This window comes from Microtus oregoni, unplaced genomic scaffold, assembly GCF_018167655.1.
Source record: "Microtus oregoni isolate MIOR12 unplaced genomic scaffold, Mior012 000015F_ref0000493, whole genome shotgun sequence".
Lineage (NCBI taxonomy): Eukaryota > Metazoa > Chordata > Mammalia > Rodentia > Cricetidae > Microtus > Microtus oregoni.
This window is the reverse complement of record NW_024543074.1, coordinates 840,069-857,728: the sequence shown is the minus strand read 5'-3', so window position 1 is coordinate 857,728 and position 17,660 is coordinate 840,069. Positions and strand designations below refer to the sequence as shown.

At 39.9% G+C, this 17,660-nt stretch overlaps 1 protein-coding gene across 3 annotated transcripts in view; it reads right to left on the bottom strand.

Moving 5' to 3' along the window:
• The window catches only part of LOC121456248 (mediator of RNA polymerase II transcription subunit 1), a 42,004-nt gene that overhangs the window by 16,492 nt on the left and 7,852 nt on the right, over positions 1-17,660 (bottom strand). For all 3 annotated transcript variants that reach the window (XM_041664195.1, XM_041664197.1, XM_041664196.1), the window contains exons 3-10: positions 15,014-15,092; positions 10,702-10,756; positions 10,466-10,598; positions 9,296-9,324; positions 4,892-4,963; positions 3,916-3,990; positions 3,228-3,301; positions 1,407-1,496 (exon numbers count right to left, since the gene is read on the bottom strand). In XM_041664195.1, the coding sequence (XP_041520129.1) occupies positions 1,407-1,496; positions 3,228-3,301; positions 3,916-3,990; positions 4,892-4,963; positions 9,296-9,324; positions 10,466-10,598; positions 10,702-10,756; positions 15,014-15,092 (607 nt within the window). The remainder of the gene's footprint in view (positions 1-1,406; positions 1,497-3,227; positions 3,302-3,915; positions 3,991-4,891; positions 4,964-9,295; positions 9,325-10,465; positions 10,599-10,701; positions 10,757-15,013; positions 15,093-17,660) is intronic.

Below are 17,660 nucleotides of genomic sequence, written 5' to 3'. Positions count from 1 at the left end.
AACAACAAATAGGAATGATGGTTCCAGCTCTGTAAACACAGCATTCGAGAGAAGAAGAAAAATGTTGTGCTGAGGCCCTGCCTGAACAACCCACTCTCAAAAATAGAACAAAGCACAATAAAAAGAAAAAAAGCCAGCCATCATTAGAGGCTACAGAGTGAGTCTGAGGTCAGCGTGAGGAGCAAGACTTTATTTTTCAAAAGAAACACAACAACAAAATGCAAACAATCAAACAAAAAAATCCTGCACTGGGAGTCACAATCAGATACTCTAATTGCCACAAAACTTAAAAAATGCTGCAAGCTACCTTTCCATAGCTTATCAGTATTTCTTTCTGCTAATGATTAAAACACTATAGCCAAAGGGGGGGGGGATCTTAAAGAGCGCATTATCAATACTTATTTTTACTCACAACTTCCCAATGTATTTAAATGTGTTTATAATTATTATAATTACAGGACAGAGTCAATGATTGAACTTATAATGAGGTCAAATAAAGTACTGGGCTATTTCTTGCTCTTTTGCAAACACAAGCCTGGTGTGGTAGTGTACATCCAGAAGGTCAACATCAATTACATAACAAGTCTGAAGCCACTTGACGCAACCCCTCCCAGTTGTGACTACATGACATCCTTAAAATGTCAAAAGCAAAAAGTTAAAATACAAAGCGCCATTCATTACTGCACTTTTAGTAACATTTATTTATTTGATCAATTTTGGTATTTATTTGATCACTCCATAGCTTAGGTTGGCCTTCAACTCAGGTACCCCTGCCTAATCCTCTTCAGTACCGGCATTTAGGCATGTCCCAAACCCAACCTTCTCCTATAAAGTAATAAGAAAAACTGGTTACTTTAGGTCAGTAATTTATATTCCATCATGAACTCATTTACACCTTAAGCTTATATACACACACACATACATATATATACATATACATAACATATATACACACATATGTATATGTGTATATATATGTGCATGTGTTTAGGTATACAAATACATACACATATATATATGTGAGATGTATATATGATGTATGTTTGTGTTGTATGGAACATATTGTAAGGACAGCAAATTCATTAGGTAATAACAAATAATGAATTACAGGGATGGAGACTGGGCATTTGAATTTTACAAGTATTTGTAGCACATTGAAGAAAGGTAAACATGGTGGTGTACACCTATAATCCCAGCACTTAAGAAGTAGACGTTATCCTGAAGTATACAGCCAGTTGAGGTCACCCTGTCACACATCCAGCTGGGTAGTTTACACATACAACCTCAGTTCTTGGAAGGCTGAAGTGGTACGTATGATCACTAGCCTATAAGTTTGACAGCTAGCCTGTGCTACATAGTAAATTCCAGAACAGCCTAGGTTAACAAAAGGAAAAATAAATGCTTACCATTCTTTTCATGCAAAATGATAGGAGATGCAGTCTTATCATCCAGCAGGTCAGAAGGAGAGGCATAGTATTTCATGTTCATTAAATGACCTATCATAAATGAAACTTATTATTTACAGCATCTTTATTAATAAATTATACTTTTAAAAAAGCATGCATACCTGTTGTGGTGTTGCTCAATTATAATCTAGGCACTTGGAAAGGAGAACAAGAAGCTAAGGAGTCTTTGCTATATGAACCCCTATCTCAAACTAACAAGAAAAGGCTGAGGATAGCTCAATGCTAGAGTGCTTACCTACAATATCCTGGGTCCAATTAAATACTTCTCCCAAAGCTCCTAACAAAATACATACACGAATGCTGAGTGTGATGGCTCACACTAGCCTAAGATTACAGAAGGAATGCCACAAATCCAACGCCAGCCTATGCTATATAGTAAGTTCAAGACCCACTTGGAAGACAGTGAGACCCTAATTCAACCTAAAAAGCTGGATAAAAATGTAGTTCAGTTGATAAGAGTATTTGCCTAGCATATTTGCCAAGGGTTTGGGTCCCAGAATCGCACAGAACTTCAGAATCTATGGAGAGATGTCTCAAAAGATAGAAACACTGGCTATACTCCCAGAGGACATAGGTTTAACTTGCAGCATCCATATGGTGGCTCACAGCCATTGTAATTTGAGTTGCAGGGGATCCAAATTCTCTTCTGGGCTCTATGAGCACAGCATGCAGACATTTGTACAAGCAAAATACCCTTGTACATTAAAAAAAAAAAAAAGTAGAGCCGGGCAGTTGTGGTGCATGCTTTTAGTCCCAGCACTTAGGAGGCAAAAGACAGGTGGCTAGCTAGCCTGGTCTACAGAGCAAGTTCCAGCATAGCCAAGGCTAGACAAAGAAGTCCTGCCTCAAGAAAACAGACACAAAATACATTTTTATAAGCCTATATGTAAAAAACTATTCCACAGGGACAGTAGATAGTTCAGAGGTAAGGACATTTGCCACAAAGTCTGACAATCTGAGTTCCCAGGAACCTACATGGCAGAAGGACAGAATTGACTCCCATTAACTGTCCTTTGACCTCAACATATTTAATAGAACACCAACACACACACACACACACACACACACACACACACACACACACACACAGAGAGAGAGAGAGAGAGAGAGAGAGAGAGAGAGAGAGAGAGAGAATATGTAATAAAATAGAGTTGCAAAGATGTGAAAAGTCATGTTCTAAACCAGCTCATGAAATCTGACAATAGATTATTGATTCTGGGAACAATATATTTCACCCAATAAATAAAAGGAGAGGGCAAGTATTAACATCTTAGAAGTCATTACAAGTAACTGGCAAATGTCTCCTTTAGCTTATGCCTCAGAAGCTCCAGGTAAAATTAAAAGTAATATCTCCTCAGGACTGAGCAGATAGTTTAGTGGGGCAATTCCTGGCTTAGCAAGCACCAAAAGAGAACAAAATGGTAATGAGGGTGCTGGAGAGATGGCTCAGTGGGTAAGATTACGTGCCGTGCTAGCAGGAGCACCTAGTTTGGGGTCTCAGTACTCATGTAAAAAGCCAAGCATGGCAACATGCACACGTGAAATCCCAGCACTGGTGCTTACTGGCTGCTGGCCTAGGTCCAGGATCCCTGAAAAACCCTGTCTCAAGGAAATAAGGCAGAGTGGTAGAATAGGATCTCTCCTCCTCTGGCCTCCACACAAACATGGACACCACATTCACATACGTACATATTAAAACAAAACAATGACCCTTAAACTAAATCTAGACATTTTCAAAATAATCAAGATAAGATAACGTACCCCCACTCCGTGGAGTGAGATAGCCAACACTTCCATGAAGGATCTTATCCAATGGAGTAGCATTAGTTGCCTTCCTACAAGACAAATGATCTACGTTTGACTGAATTTAGTACCTGGCAGTTTCAGAACAATCCGATACTGAGTTAAGCTCACAAAAGTTTTATAATACTATCGGAATCACAGAACACATGAGAAATGCATTTCATCTGCAATGAAAGGGTCTATTTTCAAGTAAGCATCAGTATGTAACACAGTAAAAAGTAAACTAAGTCAGGCATGTATATTTCCGTAAGTCTGTAACTTGAGAGCACTATACTGGTGCATCCCATGTCAGCCAGCTTGGACATCCTAGCGACACTCCATCTCAAATTAATCAATAAAAAACAAATAGACTACTATTTATCAGATAATGAATGCAAGTTTGAAAATATTTCAGACAGAGTCTATAGAATAAGAGTCAACAACTTGGAGAAATTAATACTCAGAAAATGGAAGGCAATCATTGGGAAGCAACAGCAAAAGCAGGTATGTATAATATAGGTGTAATAGAGACAAATGCTACATAGTTATATGAAAAGTTATGTAATCAGATATATCCAAAGTACACCCATGTAAAAACTAAGACCTTAAAAATCCTCTGGATGAGAAACTAAGAGTCATATAAAACGGCCTAAGCAGCCAGTCTTACCAGTACATAATTGCCATTTTAGAAAGGTCTTGTTCTAAGGATTGGAGAGCCAAATACATTTTAGTCTTCAGTTTGCTAGAGAGTAGATGAGAAAATGAGTTAAACACTTGAAAAACAAACACATACAAGCACTGATACAGGCCAGGCAGATCTCTCTAAGGTCAGGCTAGCCTGGTCTACAAAGCAAGTTTCAGTCTAGCCAAGGTTATAGAGTGAAACCCTATCTCAAAACAACAATAACAAAAGCAAAAAGTACTTAAAGGGTTGGAGCCAACTCACAGGCTTTACTCTTAATAATGGTTAAAAGGCACAAAGCCAGGTGTGGTTTGCACACCTTTAATCCCAGCACTCAGGAGGCAGAGGCAGGCAGATTGCTGTGAATTTGAGGCCAGCCTGCTCTACATAGTGAGTTCTAGTACATCTAGAGTTATACAGTGAGATCCTGTTTCAAAAAGCCAAGGCAATAAATGAATGAATGAATGAATGTTAACAGCTGGACACACCTGTCTCAACACTTGAGATAGAGAAAGGGGAAACTGAGGAATTCAAGGGCATCCTCAGCAACACACTGAGGTCAAGCCTGGGCTACTATACTATTTTTTCTCCAAACTAAACAAAAGTTTACTTTTAGAACCACCAGAGCTTATGTTTATTTCCCTTGAATAAGAGTCATGGAGATTAATAGGATCCAGACTAGGCTAAAATAAACAGGAAAGCCAGTCTCATATACTGGAAATCAATACAGGAAGGCAAAAAACAAAAGCAAACAAATAAAACACATGTACAGAAAATAAAAATTTAAAAACTAAGAAACAAATACTTAAAGTCAGAAGCTGAACTATAGATTACAGTATGACTAGAAACCAGGACTAAACATACAGCAGAAGAGTTAGAAAATGTGTAACGCAAACCAGCTCAGACATTCTCATTCTTCCAAAGTGAAAACTTATATAAATGAATAGATGAAATTACTTACTTGTCTCCTGGAAGGTTATACAGATTAACAAGACCCTTAAGGTGCTTAGAAAACTCATCAAAATTCTTTTCCCTGTAGGGAATTCAGGAAGGTGGAGAAGAGAGAATACAACATAAAATTACTACTTTATTCTATAAAAAAAAGACCCAAAACATGGCTATCTACATTATTTTAATAATCTGTTCATATTGTTATCACGAAAAGAGCTTTTGTTTGTGTTTTTGATTTTCAAGCAAGGATTCTATACCCCTGGGTGTCCTGGAACTCGCTCTACAGACCAGCTTGGCCTCAAACTAAGAGATCCTCCTGAGAGGGCATGTGCCACCACCTTCCAAGTGCCAAAGAGTTTTATAGTCAATGAAGAACAGGGGGAAACATTGGGGGCTGGGAAAACGGGTCAGCAGTTTAGATGGCTGCTATTTCAGAGGCCCTGCTTTCACTTCTTAGTGCCCACAAGGAGCTAAGTTTCCATCTGTAACACTAAGTTGTTACAAGGCATCTGACGCCCTCTGTTGACCTCCACAAGCACTGCATGATATGGTACAGATATAGCATCCACACACACAAAATTTAAAAACTGAAAACAAGAGGGCTGGAGAGATGCATCAGCATATTAAGAGCACTGGCGGGCTGGAGAGATGGCTCAGTGGTTAAGAGCATTGCCTGCTCTTCCAGAGGTCCTGAGTTCAATTCCCGGCAACCATATGGTGGCTCATAATCATCTGTAATGAGGTCTGGTGCCCTCTTCTGGCCAGCAGTTAAAAGAACTGGCTATTCTTATAGAGGACCCAGGTTTAGTTACCAGTAACCAGTGGCTCCTAACTGTTCATAGACAAGACAACTATGTGGTGAACATTCATACATCTAGGCAAAAATATTCATATACAAAAAATAAAATAAATCTGAAAAAAAAATTATGGGACTGGAAAGATGCCTCAGCAGTTAAATGCACTGACTGCTCTTCCAGAAGTCCCAGGTTCAATTCCTAGCACCCACACTGCAGCTCAAAGCTCCAGTTTCAGGGGACCCAAAACCCATGGCAAAACACTAAAGCACAATTAAAAATATATAAAGATTGAAATTTGGTATATTTGACCATAAATAAAATAAACTATTAACACAGAAGCCTGATTATAAAACCTGCTCCCCCAAAGTTAAAAATCTTTATAAGGCATTCACAGCTATCTGAGCATTCCCTTATGTTCAAAATAAAACTGAACTTCCTCAAATTACCAGGAAGTCTTAAATATGGGTTTAAATTTAAACAATGGAATCCCATTCAATTCAAAGGGAAAAATCAAGTCAGTAGGAAAAGCCACCAGATAGAATGCTATCATCAAGCTTACTACTTTTATTGTGACAGATAATATATACAGCTTTCTCTCAATCTTAAGTGAAAAAGTTTATTTTCATGGTATAGAAATATTCATAATTCTCAAATATTTTCTGATTCAATGGTAGAGCTGTGGGATACTTAATCTTAAATGTTAATTAGGTGGGATTTAAAATCACTGGAGAAACAAGACTCTGGGCATATCTGTAGGAAATTATCTAGGTTAGGTCAATTGAAGTGGCATGACTCATTCTAAGATGTGGGTGGTACATCCATGAGCTGAGGACATAGACTAAGAAGAAAGAAAAAAGAAAAGAAAGAAAACAAACAAGCCAGGCATGCTGATGAATACCTTTAATCCCAGCATGGGAGTGGGAGTCTGTGAGGTGTTAAGACAGGATTGTTCTGTATAGCTCTGGCTGTCCTCAAACTCCTCACTCTGTACATCTGCCTGCATCCAGAGCGCTGGGATTAAGGTATTAAGAAGGGTGGTGGTGCACGCCTTTAATCCCAGCACTCGGGAGGCAGAGGCAGGCGGATCTCTGTGAGTTCGAGACCAGCCTGGTCTACAAGAGCTAGTTCCAGGACAGGCTCCAAAACCACAGAGAAACCCTGTCTCAAAAAACCAAAAGAAAAAAAAAAAAAAGAAAAGAAAAGAATGCCTAGCATTCTATTTATTTTTGAGCCACAAAATATTCCTAGGAGTCCTTTAGTATTTCTTACCCAGTTGTGATTTTGTCCTGCAGAACATCTGACAATGTGTTTATGTATGGTGTATGTGTACATGTAAGTACAAAAATATATAATTATGTATGTACATGTATATAAATAGATTAGTGGCTGGGGAGTGCTGACCCATGCCTTTAATTCTAGCACTTAGGAGTCAGAGGCAGGCAGATCTCTGTGAGTTCAAGGCCAGCCTGGTTTACAAGAGCAAGTTCCAGGACAGGCTCGAAAGCTACAGAGAAACCCTGTCTCGAAAAACCAGATAGATAGATTAGATAGATAGATAGATAGATAGATAGACAGACAGACAGACAGACAGATTTGAATTTTGTGGGGCTGAAAGAAATTGGACCCCCCAAGGTCTTATAAGCCAGGCAAATACCCCACTACTAAGCCATATCTCCAGCTTATACAGATAATTTTGATTATCATAATTGAGTGGATACTGATGAACTACAAGGGGAGAGGCCAGGGATGCTGCTAAATGCCCTGTAATGTACTGAGTAATTCACTTGAACAAAGAAATAACAGTAAGGCTATGCAGGAAGTGCACACCTGTGATCTCAGTGCTTAGAATGAAGCATGAGATCAATAGTTCAAGATTAACCTAGCTACATAGTGAATGTGAACCCAGCATGGACTATCTAACACACTTTCTCAAAAAAACACACACAGCCAAGCCTACTGGCAAATGCCTTTAATCAAATCATTCCAGAGGCAGAGGCAGAGGCAGGTGGATCTCTGTGTGAATCTGAGGCCAACCTGGTATACAAAGATAATTCAAGCCAATCAGGGCTATAATACTCTACCTCGAAGAAAGAAAGAAAGAAAGAAAGAAAGAGAAAGAAAGAAAGAAAGAAAGAGAGAGAGAGACACAAAATTATCTGTAATACTGAAGCTGTTAATTTCTGAACATAGGTGTAAAAATCATCTTGACTCAAAGCTAGGTATGAGGGGGCTGGAGAGATGGCTCAGAGGTTAAGAGCACTGATTGCTCTTCCAGAGGTCCTGAGTTCAATTCCCAGCAACCACATGGTGGTTCACAACCATCTATAATGAGATCTGGTGCCCTCTTCTGGCATACAAACATACATGGAAGGAATGTTGTATACATAATAAATAAATAAATCTTTAAAAAAAAAAGCTAGGTATGATAAAGTGTGCTTATAGAAATTGAGATGGGAGTTCAGGAGAACCAGCAGTTCAAAGGCTGAAGTGGGAAGGTAATTCAGTGGTAAAGGGTTTGCCTAATATGCTCAAGACCTTGGATTCAATACCTAGCACGGAAGGAAGAAAGGAAGGATGGATGGATGGAAGGAGGGAGGGAGGGAGGGAGGGAGGGAAGGAAGGAAGGAAGGAAGACCGATCAGATGTAGTATTGTGCACACCATTAATTCCAGCACTCAGGAGACAGAAACAGGCAGATCCCTTTGAGTTTGAGGCTAGTCAGGTATACAGATGAGTTCCATGACAGCCAAGGCTATACAGTGAAACCCTGTCTCAAAAAAAAAAAACCTAATAGTAATAATAATAAAGTTAAAAAAATATGAAAAGTTAAAGGCCAGGCTGGACTATAAACTAAATTTAAAGCCAGTCTCAACTACACGGTGAGACCCTATCTTAAGAAGAGCTAAGATTAGAACACCTCTAATCCCAACATATAAGAGGTAGAGGCAGGGTCAGGCAATGGTGACATGTCTTTAATCCCAGCACTTGGGAGGCAGAGGCAGGTGGATCTCTGTGAGTTTGAGGCCAGCCTAGTCTATAGAATGAGTTCCAGGCCACACAGAGAAACCCTGTCTTGAAAAAATAAAACAAGAGGTAAAAGCAGCGGAATGATCAGGAGATGAAGATCACTCTTGGCTATACAGTGAGTTCTGAAATCAGCCTAGGCTACATGAGACCAAATCTCAAACAAACTCACGTGAACTCAATTCTAAACACAAGCAGAAACAGACTGAGAAATGCTAATCAAGAAAATAAATCCAGGGGCTGGAGAGATGGCTCAGTGGTTAAGAGCACTGTACGCTCTTCTAGAGGTCCTGAGTTCAATTCCCAGCAACCACATGGTGGCTCACAACCATCTGTAATGAGATCTGGCGCCCTCCTCTGGTGTGTGGGCATACATGGAGGCAGAATGTTGTATACATGATAAATAAATAAATCTTTAAAAAAAAAAATCCAAAAGTCCAAGCTATAGAGAACAGTAAGGAGATACACTTTATGCCTAGCTATTTAGAAAGTTGGGGGATGATGACGCAGAGTTACAGGTCAGACTGGACTTTAGAATAAGACCACGTCCATCTCCCTCCAAAGAAAGAAATATACCAATATTATATGCTTACCTTAACTGCTGTACAAGCTCTGGACAGCTCTGGAATCAAAGAAATTTTGTTAAAGCATTAAACTAAATTAACAGAATTGAAAATAGAAGTTTTATATTAATTATACATGCTTTAAAACAAAAACAAACTACAGAAAGCCCTTAAATCAAGATAACAACAACAAAAAAATATCAAAAGCTCCGTGTGCATGTTTGTGTGTGTACATCTATTGTCTTCCTCCATCACTTTCCTTTATATGTTCTGAGACAAGGTCTCTTGCTGAACCTGGAGCTTACCCTGGAACTCGATGTTTCTTTCTTTCTTTTTTTTTTTTTAAAGATCTATTTATTATATATACAATATTCTGCCTGCATGTATCCCTATGGGACAGAAGAGGGCGCCAGATCTCATTACAGATGGTTGTGAGCCACCATGTGGTTGCTGGGAACTGAACTCAGGACCTCTGGAAGAGCAGCCAGTGCTCTTAACCTCTGAGCCACCTCACCAGCGCTGGAACTTGCTGTTTCCATGAGGCCAGCAGGTGAGCAGACATCCAGTCCCAGAGACGCTAGCAATGCGATTATAAGTGCACCCTCTATTCAGGTGCTAAGGCTCTGAACTCAGGTCCCCAGGCTGATGCAGCAAGCACTTCACTCGTGGAGGCATCTAGCCCTTCAAAAGCCTTTTCTTTCTAGACATGCACCATGAATTTGGGGTGGGATATTAAAAATCAAATATATGAAATCAGTTATAAAGGAGTCATCTTTTTAAGTAGTTTGTTTAAAACATTATGGTCTCCAACATCATCCCTGGAACCTAAAACTGCTTAATTATTCACATTTTATATCCATTTTTATTTCAGGATTTTTCATATTATCTGTCATGATTGTAATCTTTTAGTAGAAATTGAAAGACTATTTCTGTATCTCACACAGTTGTTCATTAAACCCAAGCTGTAGTTTGTTAGTATGAAATGAAAAGGATCCCTATGGTGTTTCCACCCATCAAAGCCCTAATATATAGCAGAGGACCCAAAACTCTAAAAAATATTCTAAAACTACCAATGTAGACCATCATATCTCTATAGTAGCTTACAAAAACAAAAGACAAGCTATACAGACCCCCCAACAATTAATTTTTAATTATGTTCCTAAATAAAGCCCATGGACCGTAGTGAAATGTCACACATACCACAGGATTCTCCCCATGGTGAGCCACTTTGACATCACAGAGCTGTCCTGCAGGATCTAACTGCACTTCCACATAGAACATATCTGACGTGATGTAACATTCAGTGCCACTGGCACTGAGATGAGAGCCCAGTCTAGGAGGAACAAATTAAAACAAAAGTTAATAGAAGACACGTAAAATGCTACCTATAATTAGCACTGTGTTGAACATTTCTGCCCACAGATTAGATTACATACCCATTCTGTCTGGCTATTGATTCCAAACGATCAGTCATCGCTGGCAAAGATGTTACTATAAAAAGATGGGGGAGAAAAGAAATTAATAAAGAATATTCCAAATAAATTAATATCTCCTTCTGTGCAAACACATAAACATATTTAATAGTTCAGACATGCAGACACTTATAATCTGCACCAAGTTTAGCTGTGACCTAGGAATCAGGAGACATAGAGATATGGTGACAGGGTAAACAGTGATATCAGCACAAGACTGATGCGTAGTCCTCATTGTTAGCTGGGCTGGGTTTAGGAGCACCAAGTGACATACTGCTATGCATTGTTATTTTGAGACAGGATTTCTCTGTAGCCCTGGCTGTCCTGGAACCCACTCTGTAGACCAGACTGGCCTCAAACTCAGACAGAGATCTACCTGCCTCTGCCTCCTGAGTGATGGGATTAAAGGCGTGCGATGCCACCATCCAGCAACTCTGTGCATTTTTGACAGTGTTTTTCTTTTTTTTCATATATATATATATATATATATATATATATATACACACACACACATATGGGTTTCTGCTTGCACCTATGTCTATGCATCTCATATGTGTGCCTGGTGACCACAAAATCCAGAAGAGGGCATCAGATCCCCTGCAACTGGAGTTATAAATGGTTGTGGGCTGCTGGGACTCCAATTCTGGTTTGGTGAAAGAAAAATCAGTGCTCTTAACCACTAAGCTAACACTGCAGCTTAGAGGTTTAATTGAGTTGCTAAGCTCACTCTGAATATGGGTGGCACAATCCTATGGTTAGGGTTCCTAGACCGAACAAGACAAAGGGGAAGTGAACTGAACACCAGCACTCTTCGTTGCATCTCACTGTAGGTGCAATGTGACTAGCCACCTCACTCTAGCTACCATGACTTCCCCACAATGATGGACTGACTGTACTGTTAAAATGTAAGGCCAAAAACAAACAAACAAACAAAAAAAAAATTTTTCCTTCCTCAAATTGCTTTTGTTAAGTATTTTAAAACAGAAATAAGGAAAGTAACCAATATTAAGATCTATTTATGGGGCTGGAAAGATAGCTCAGAGGTTAAGAGCACTGGTTGTTCTTCCAGAAGTCCTGAGTTCAATTCCCAGCAATCACAGGTGGCTCACAACCATCTATAATAAGATCTGGTGTCATCTTCTGGGTTGCAGGAATACAGGCAGGCAGAAGACTGTATACATAATAAGTAAATAAATAAATATTAACAAAAAATCTATTTAAACCAGATGGTGGCAGCACATGGAGTTAATCCCAGCACTCAGGAGACCAGCCTGATTTACAGCCAAAGATAGAAAGAAACCCTGTCTCAAAAAGCCAAAACAAAACAAAACAAATGAAAACAAAACAAAAAAAGAAAGAAATGAAAGAGAAAAATTGTGAGACCAAATGATAGATAACTAACACTTGGGGGACAGAGGTAGAAAAACCCAAAAGAGACAGGCAAGAAGAAAAAAACCATGAATACTAGGCATGGAAATGCACACTTGTTATCCCATCCCTGTACTGTATACATAAGTTTCAAGTCAGATTGGTCTATGTACCTAACAAGAATAACAACAAAAAGAACAGAAACGCTGTTGCCTTTGGGGTCCTTGTACTTGCTCTGTAGACCAGGCTGTACTTGAATGTAAAGATTCACCTGCCTCTGCCTTTGGAGTCCTGGGGTTAAAGGCAAATGCTATCACTGCCCAGGATCCTCCTTTTTATTATTACTCCTTATCTGAGTCAAGATTATCTTTTTTTTTTTAAGATCTTTTTATTTGTTATATATGAGGTATCCTGCCTATATATACACCTGCAGACGGGAAAAGGGCACCAGATCTTATTACAGATGGTTGGGAGCTACCATATGGTTTCTGAAAAATGAACTCAGGACCTCTGGAAGAGCAATCAGTGCTCTTAACCGCTGAGCCATTTCTCCCACTCTGAGTCAAGGTATCTTTAACTTAGAAAAACGGTATGAAACTAATACAGAGATAAAAGCAAAGGTGATCAAGAGTTCAAGGTCATCTCTGACTACATAAAGACTTTTTGAGGGGCAGGAGAGATGGCTCAGCCATTAAGAGCAGTACCTCCTCTTCCAAAAGACCCAGGATCAATTCCCAGCACCGACATGGCAGCTCACAACTGTCTGCAACTCCAGTTCTGGGGGATCTGACATCCTCACGTAAATGTGCATATAAAATAAAATAGACTTTATGACCTGCCTGATTATATGCAACCATATCTAAAAAGAGAAGGGGAATGACGGGAGAGATGACTCAACAGTTAAGAGCACTTGTTGCTCCTGAAGATGAGCCAGGTTCAGTTACCAGCACCCACATTGCGTTTCCCAAACATCTGAAACACCAGTTCCTAGTGATCCAATGCTGTCTTCTGACCTCCACTGTCACTGTAATCACAAGGTACACTTATGCCGAGGGGTGGGATGGGGGGTAGGAGGGTTAATGGTAATCCCAGCACTCAGAAGGCAGAGGCAGGCGGATCTCTATGAGTTCGAGGCCAGCCTGGTCTATAAGAGCTAGTTCCAGGAAAGGCTTCAAAAGCTATAGAGAAACCCTGTCTCGAAAATTAAAAAAAAAAAAAAGTACACATACATACAGGCAAAACATTCACACATACAACATATAGATCTGAACAAATTTAAAAAATAGAACAAAAGGACAAAAGGGAGCATGGATATAGTATTACTCTTCCCCGTCCCCAGTACAGATGGTTTTGCACATATCAGCCGAGCATTATTATTTAATGTTAAAAATAAAGTTATAGTCCTGTATGACAGCATATACCTATAATCCCAGTACTCAGGAGGATGAGGTAAGAAGATCTTCAGATCAAAGATAGCAAGGGTATCAACTTGTAATAGTTAAGACCCTATGTCAAAAAGCCCAAAGTAAAAATAAATAAATGTTTCAAAGCAAGCATGGTGGTAGATACCACAAATCCCAGCACTTGGGCTGCAGAGGCAGGCAGCTCTCTGTGAGTTCAAGGTCTACAGAGTTCCAGGCCAGTCAAGGAAACATAGTGAACCCCTGTCTCAAAAGCAAAAGCAAATAAACAATAAATGCTTCGCGATTGGGATTAATTTTTTGAACTGGAAAAAAGCATTTATCTTGTAGGCCTAACAACCTGAGCTCAAGTCCCATTCCTTACACCAGAAAGAAAAAAAGCAACTCATTAAAGATTTCCAACTCAAGACTTCCAATACTCAGGAGGCAGAGGCCGGTGGATCTCCGAAAATTTGAGGCCAGCCTGGCCTAAAAATGAGTACCAGGACAGACAGAGCTATTACACAGAGCAACCTGTCTTGGGGAAAAAAATTCTGGGTGCTGGAGAGATGGCTCAGCGGTTGAGAGTACTGGCTGTCATGATGATGGGTCAGTCATCTATAATGAGATCTGGTGCCCTCTTCCAACCTGCAGGTGTACATGAAGATAAAACACTACACATAATAAATCTTTAAAAAAATTTTTTAAGCCAGGCATTGGTGGCGCACGACTTTAATCCCAACACTCCAGAGGCAGAGACGGGCGGATCTCTGTGAGTTCAAGGCCAGCCTGGTCTACAAGAGCTAGTTCCATGACAGGAACCAAAAGCTACAGAGAAACCCTGTCTCGAAAAATCAAAAAGAAAAAAAAATTTTTTTTTAAAAATCTGACCTTCACATGTTGTTGCATGTAAACATTTGCATACCTCTCTCTCTCTCTCTCTCTCTCTCTCTCTCTCACACACACACACACACACACACACACACCATAAAGTAAACAAGTCAATAAAAATTTTAAAAATTTGGGCTGGAGAGATGGCTCAGAGGTTAAGAGCATTGCCTGCTCTTCCAAAGGTCCTGAGTTCAATTCCCAGCAACCACATGGTGGCTCACAACCATCTGTAACGAGGTCTGGTGCCCTCTTCTGGCCTGCAGGCATACACACAGACAGAATATTGTATACATAATAAATAAATAAATATATATATATTTTTAATTTTTTTAAAATTTGCCAGGGCGGTGGTAGCACACGCCTTTAATCCCAGCACTTGGGAGGCAGAAGCAGGTGGATCTCTGTGAGTTCGAGGCCAGCCTGGTCTACAAGAGCTCCTTGTCTTAAAAAAAAAAATTAAATTAAAAATTCCATAAATGAAAAAAAGGCAACATCCAATATAGAAAGTTATCTTCCTTAATTTATATTTCCATTTAAGTTTAGAATTCAGCCATGCCCCCAAATCCACCTTAATGTGAGTTTTAGTAAGATCAACAATTTCAAAGGTGTGTACATACCTTTGAGAGCCTTTTGCAATGTCTCCAAACAGCTGACCAAATGCTGATGCCCTCCAGAACTCATGATGACCCTCTTCTCCTGTATCAAATCAGAAAACAATTGAAACAAAAACATCAACCAAAACAATGTTTCAGGTAAACACATGTTATCCTAGCAGGAAAGTTACTGACTGAAAATAGACCACAGATTCTTTCTTTTCTTTTGAGACAAGTTTTTTAGCCCAGGCTGGCATTGCTTTCTAGCATGGATGACCTTGAACTCCTGACCCTCCAGCTTCAACCTCCTGAGAATTTTTTTTGGAGAGGGCATTTTTTTCTTTTTTGTTTGTTTTTCGAGACAGGGTTTCTCTATGTAGCCTTGGTTGTTCTGGAACTAGCTCTGTACATCAGGCCTCAAACTCAAAGATCTGTCCGTGTCTGTCTCCTGAGTGCTGGTATTAAACGTGTGTGCCACCACTGCCCGGCAGGAGGGGAATATTTTCTAATATCAATTTATTTCTGTGTATGAGACAAAGAGTCATGTGGACACAAATGGAGGTCAGAGTACAATGCTCTCTGTTGGTTCTGTCCTTCCACCATGTGAGTTCTGGTATCAAATTCAGGCCATCACTCTCGGCAGCAAGCCCCTTTACCTGATGGATCATCCCATCAACCCAAAATATTTTATGGTCTGGAACTCCTCCTATAGCCTAAAATGGCCATCAGGCTAAGATTAGAGGTGTACACCACTCACTAACCTGCTATCCTGTCCACCTACCCAAGAAAAAAAAGTTCATATAGACGAATACATCCATACTCATATGTAATAGTAAAAAAGGTAATCTAGTATCTAAGCTTTGGGGGGAAAAACTGTTAAGAATCCAAATGTCAGCCGGGCGGTGGTGGCGCTAGCCTTTAATCCCAGCACTTGGGAGGCAGAGGCAGGCGGATCTCTGTGAGTTCGAGACCAGCCTGGTCTACAAGAGCTAGTTCCAGGACAGGCTCCAAAACCACAGAAAAACCCTGTCTCAAACCCACCCCCCTCCCCAAAAAAAAAAGGAATCCAAATGTCACTGTTGAGATCTACCTCCTACAGAAGTGTGACAACATTACCAAACTGTGGTGACGAATACCTTTAATCATAAAAGGATCTCTGTGAGTTTAAGGCCAGATAGGGGATTTCCAAGACTGCCAGGGCTATGTAATGAGACCGTATTTCAAAAAACAAAACAAATACCTATCAGTGGTGGCTCACCCCTTTAATCGCAGCACTCAGGAGGCAGAGGCAAGTGGATCTCTGAAGGCCAGCCTGGTCTACAGAGTGAGCTAAGAGACAGTCATGGTTATACAGTGAAACCCTATCTCAAAAAAACAACCAATAGGGGGCTGGAGAGATGGTTCAGTGGTTAAGAGCATTGCCTACTCTTCCAAAGGTCCTAAATTCAATTCCCGGCAACCACATGGTGGCTCACAACCATCTGTAATGAGGTCTGGTGCCCTCTTCTGGCCAGCAAGCATACAGACAGAACACTGTATACATAATAAATAAATCTTAAAAAAAAAACCAATAATTTAAAAAACAAAACAAAAGTCTCTCAGGGGGACTAGAGAGATGGCTCAATGATTAAAAGCACTTGCTGTACTTGCAAAGGACCAGGGTTCAGTTCCTAGCACCCGCATCCTGACTTAAAATCTGTAACTGGTACCAGAAGTCCCAACACCCTCTTCTAAGCCTCCAAAAGGATTTCATTCACATGCTGTACTTATATACACACAGGCAAACACTCAGAAACAGAAATAAAAATAAAAGAATCTAAAAAACATGGTGGCATATACCTTTAATTCCAGCATTAAGGAGACAAAGGCAAGTAAGTCGTTATGATTTCAAGACCTGCCTGATCTATATACCAAGTTCCAGTGAGGGCAACACAGCAAGTCCCTGTCTGAAAAAAAAGCTGGAAGGGCTGGAGAGATGGCTCAGCAAATAAAAGAGTATGTGTTGCTTTTGCAGAGGACCCAAATTTGATTTTGCAGGTAACCCAAGTCACCCTCAAAGTCACTCATGAGCATCTGTGACTCCAGCTCCATGGGATTCAACAAATGCCCTCTTCTGACCTTACGTGGCTGACAGGTAGACATGGTGCACACACATACAAAGATGAAATACTCACACATACAAAATAAAGTAAGTAAATAGAAATACATATATTTCTGGGTGATGGTGGCACAGGCCTTTAATCCCAGAACTAGGGAGGCAGAGGCAGGTGGTTTTCCAAGTTTGAGGCCAGTCTGGTCTACAGAGTTTGTTCCAGGATGGCCAGGGCTATAAATAAACCTTGTCTTAAAACAAAACAAACAAAACAACACAACTACACTAAGAACTTTCCCCCATTAATATAACTGTTGCATTTTTATCTTCCAGAGGCCATGAACTTCTCGGCATTACTGAAATTTTGTTTCTGAGAATTATTTAACTAGGAAGCAGATGCAGGCAGATCTCTTTGAGTTGGAGGCCAACCTGGCGTATAATGAAGTTCCAAAATAAAGCTGCTACACAGAGAAACCCTGTCTCAGAAAGAAAAAAATAATACTTTTCTTTGTATGCAAACTAAATAAGGATGCACATGCATTCATTTATAAAATCATAGTTTCAGAAGCCTTATTACCA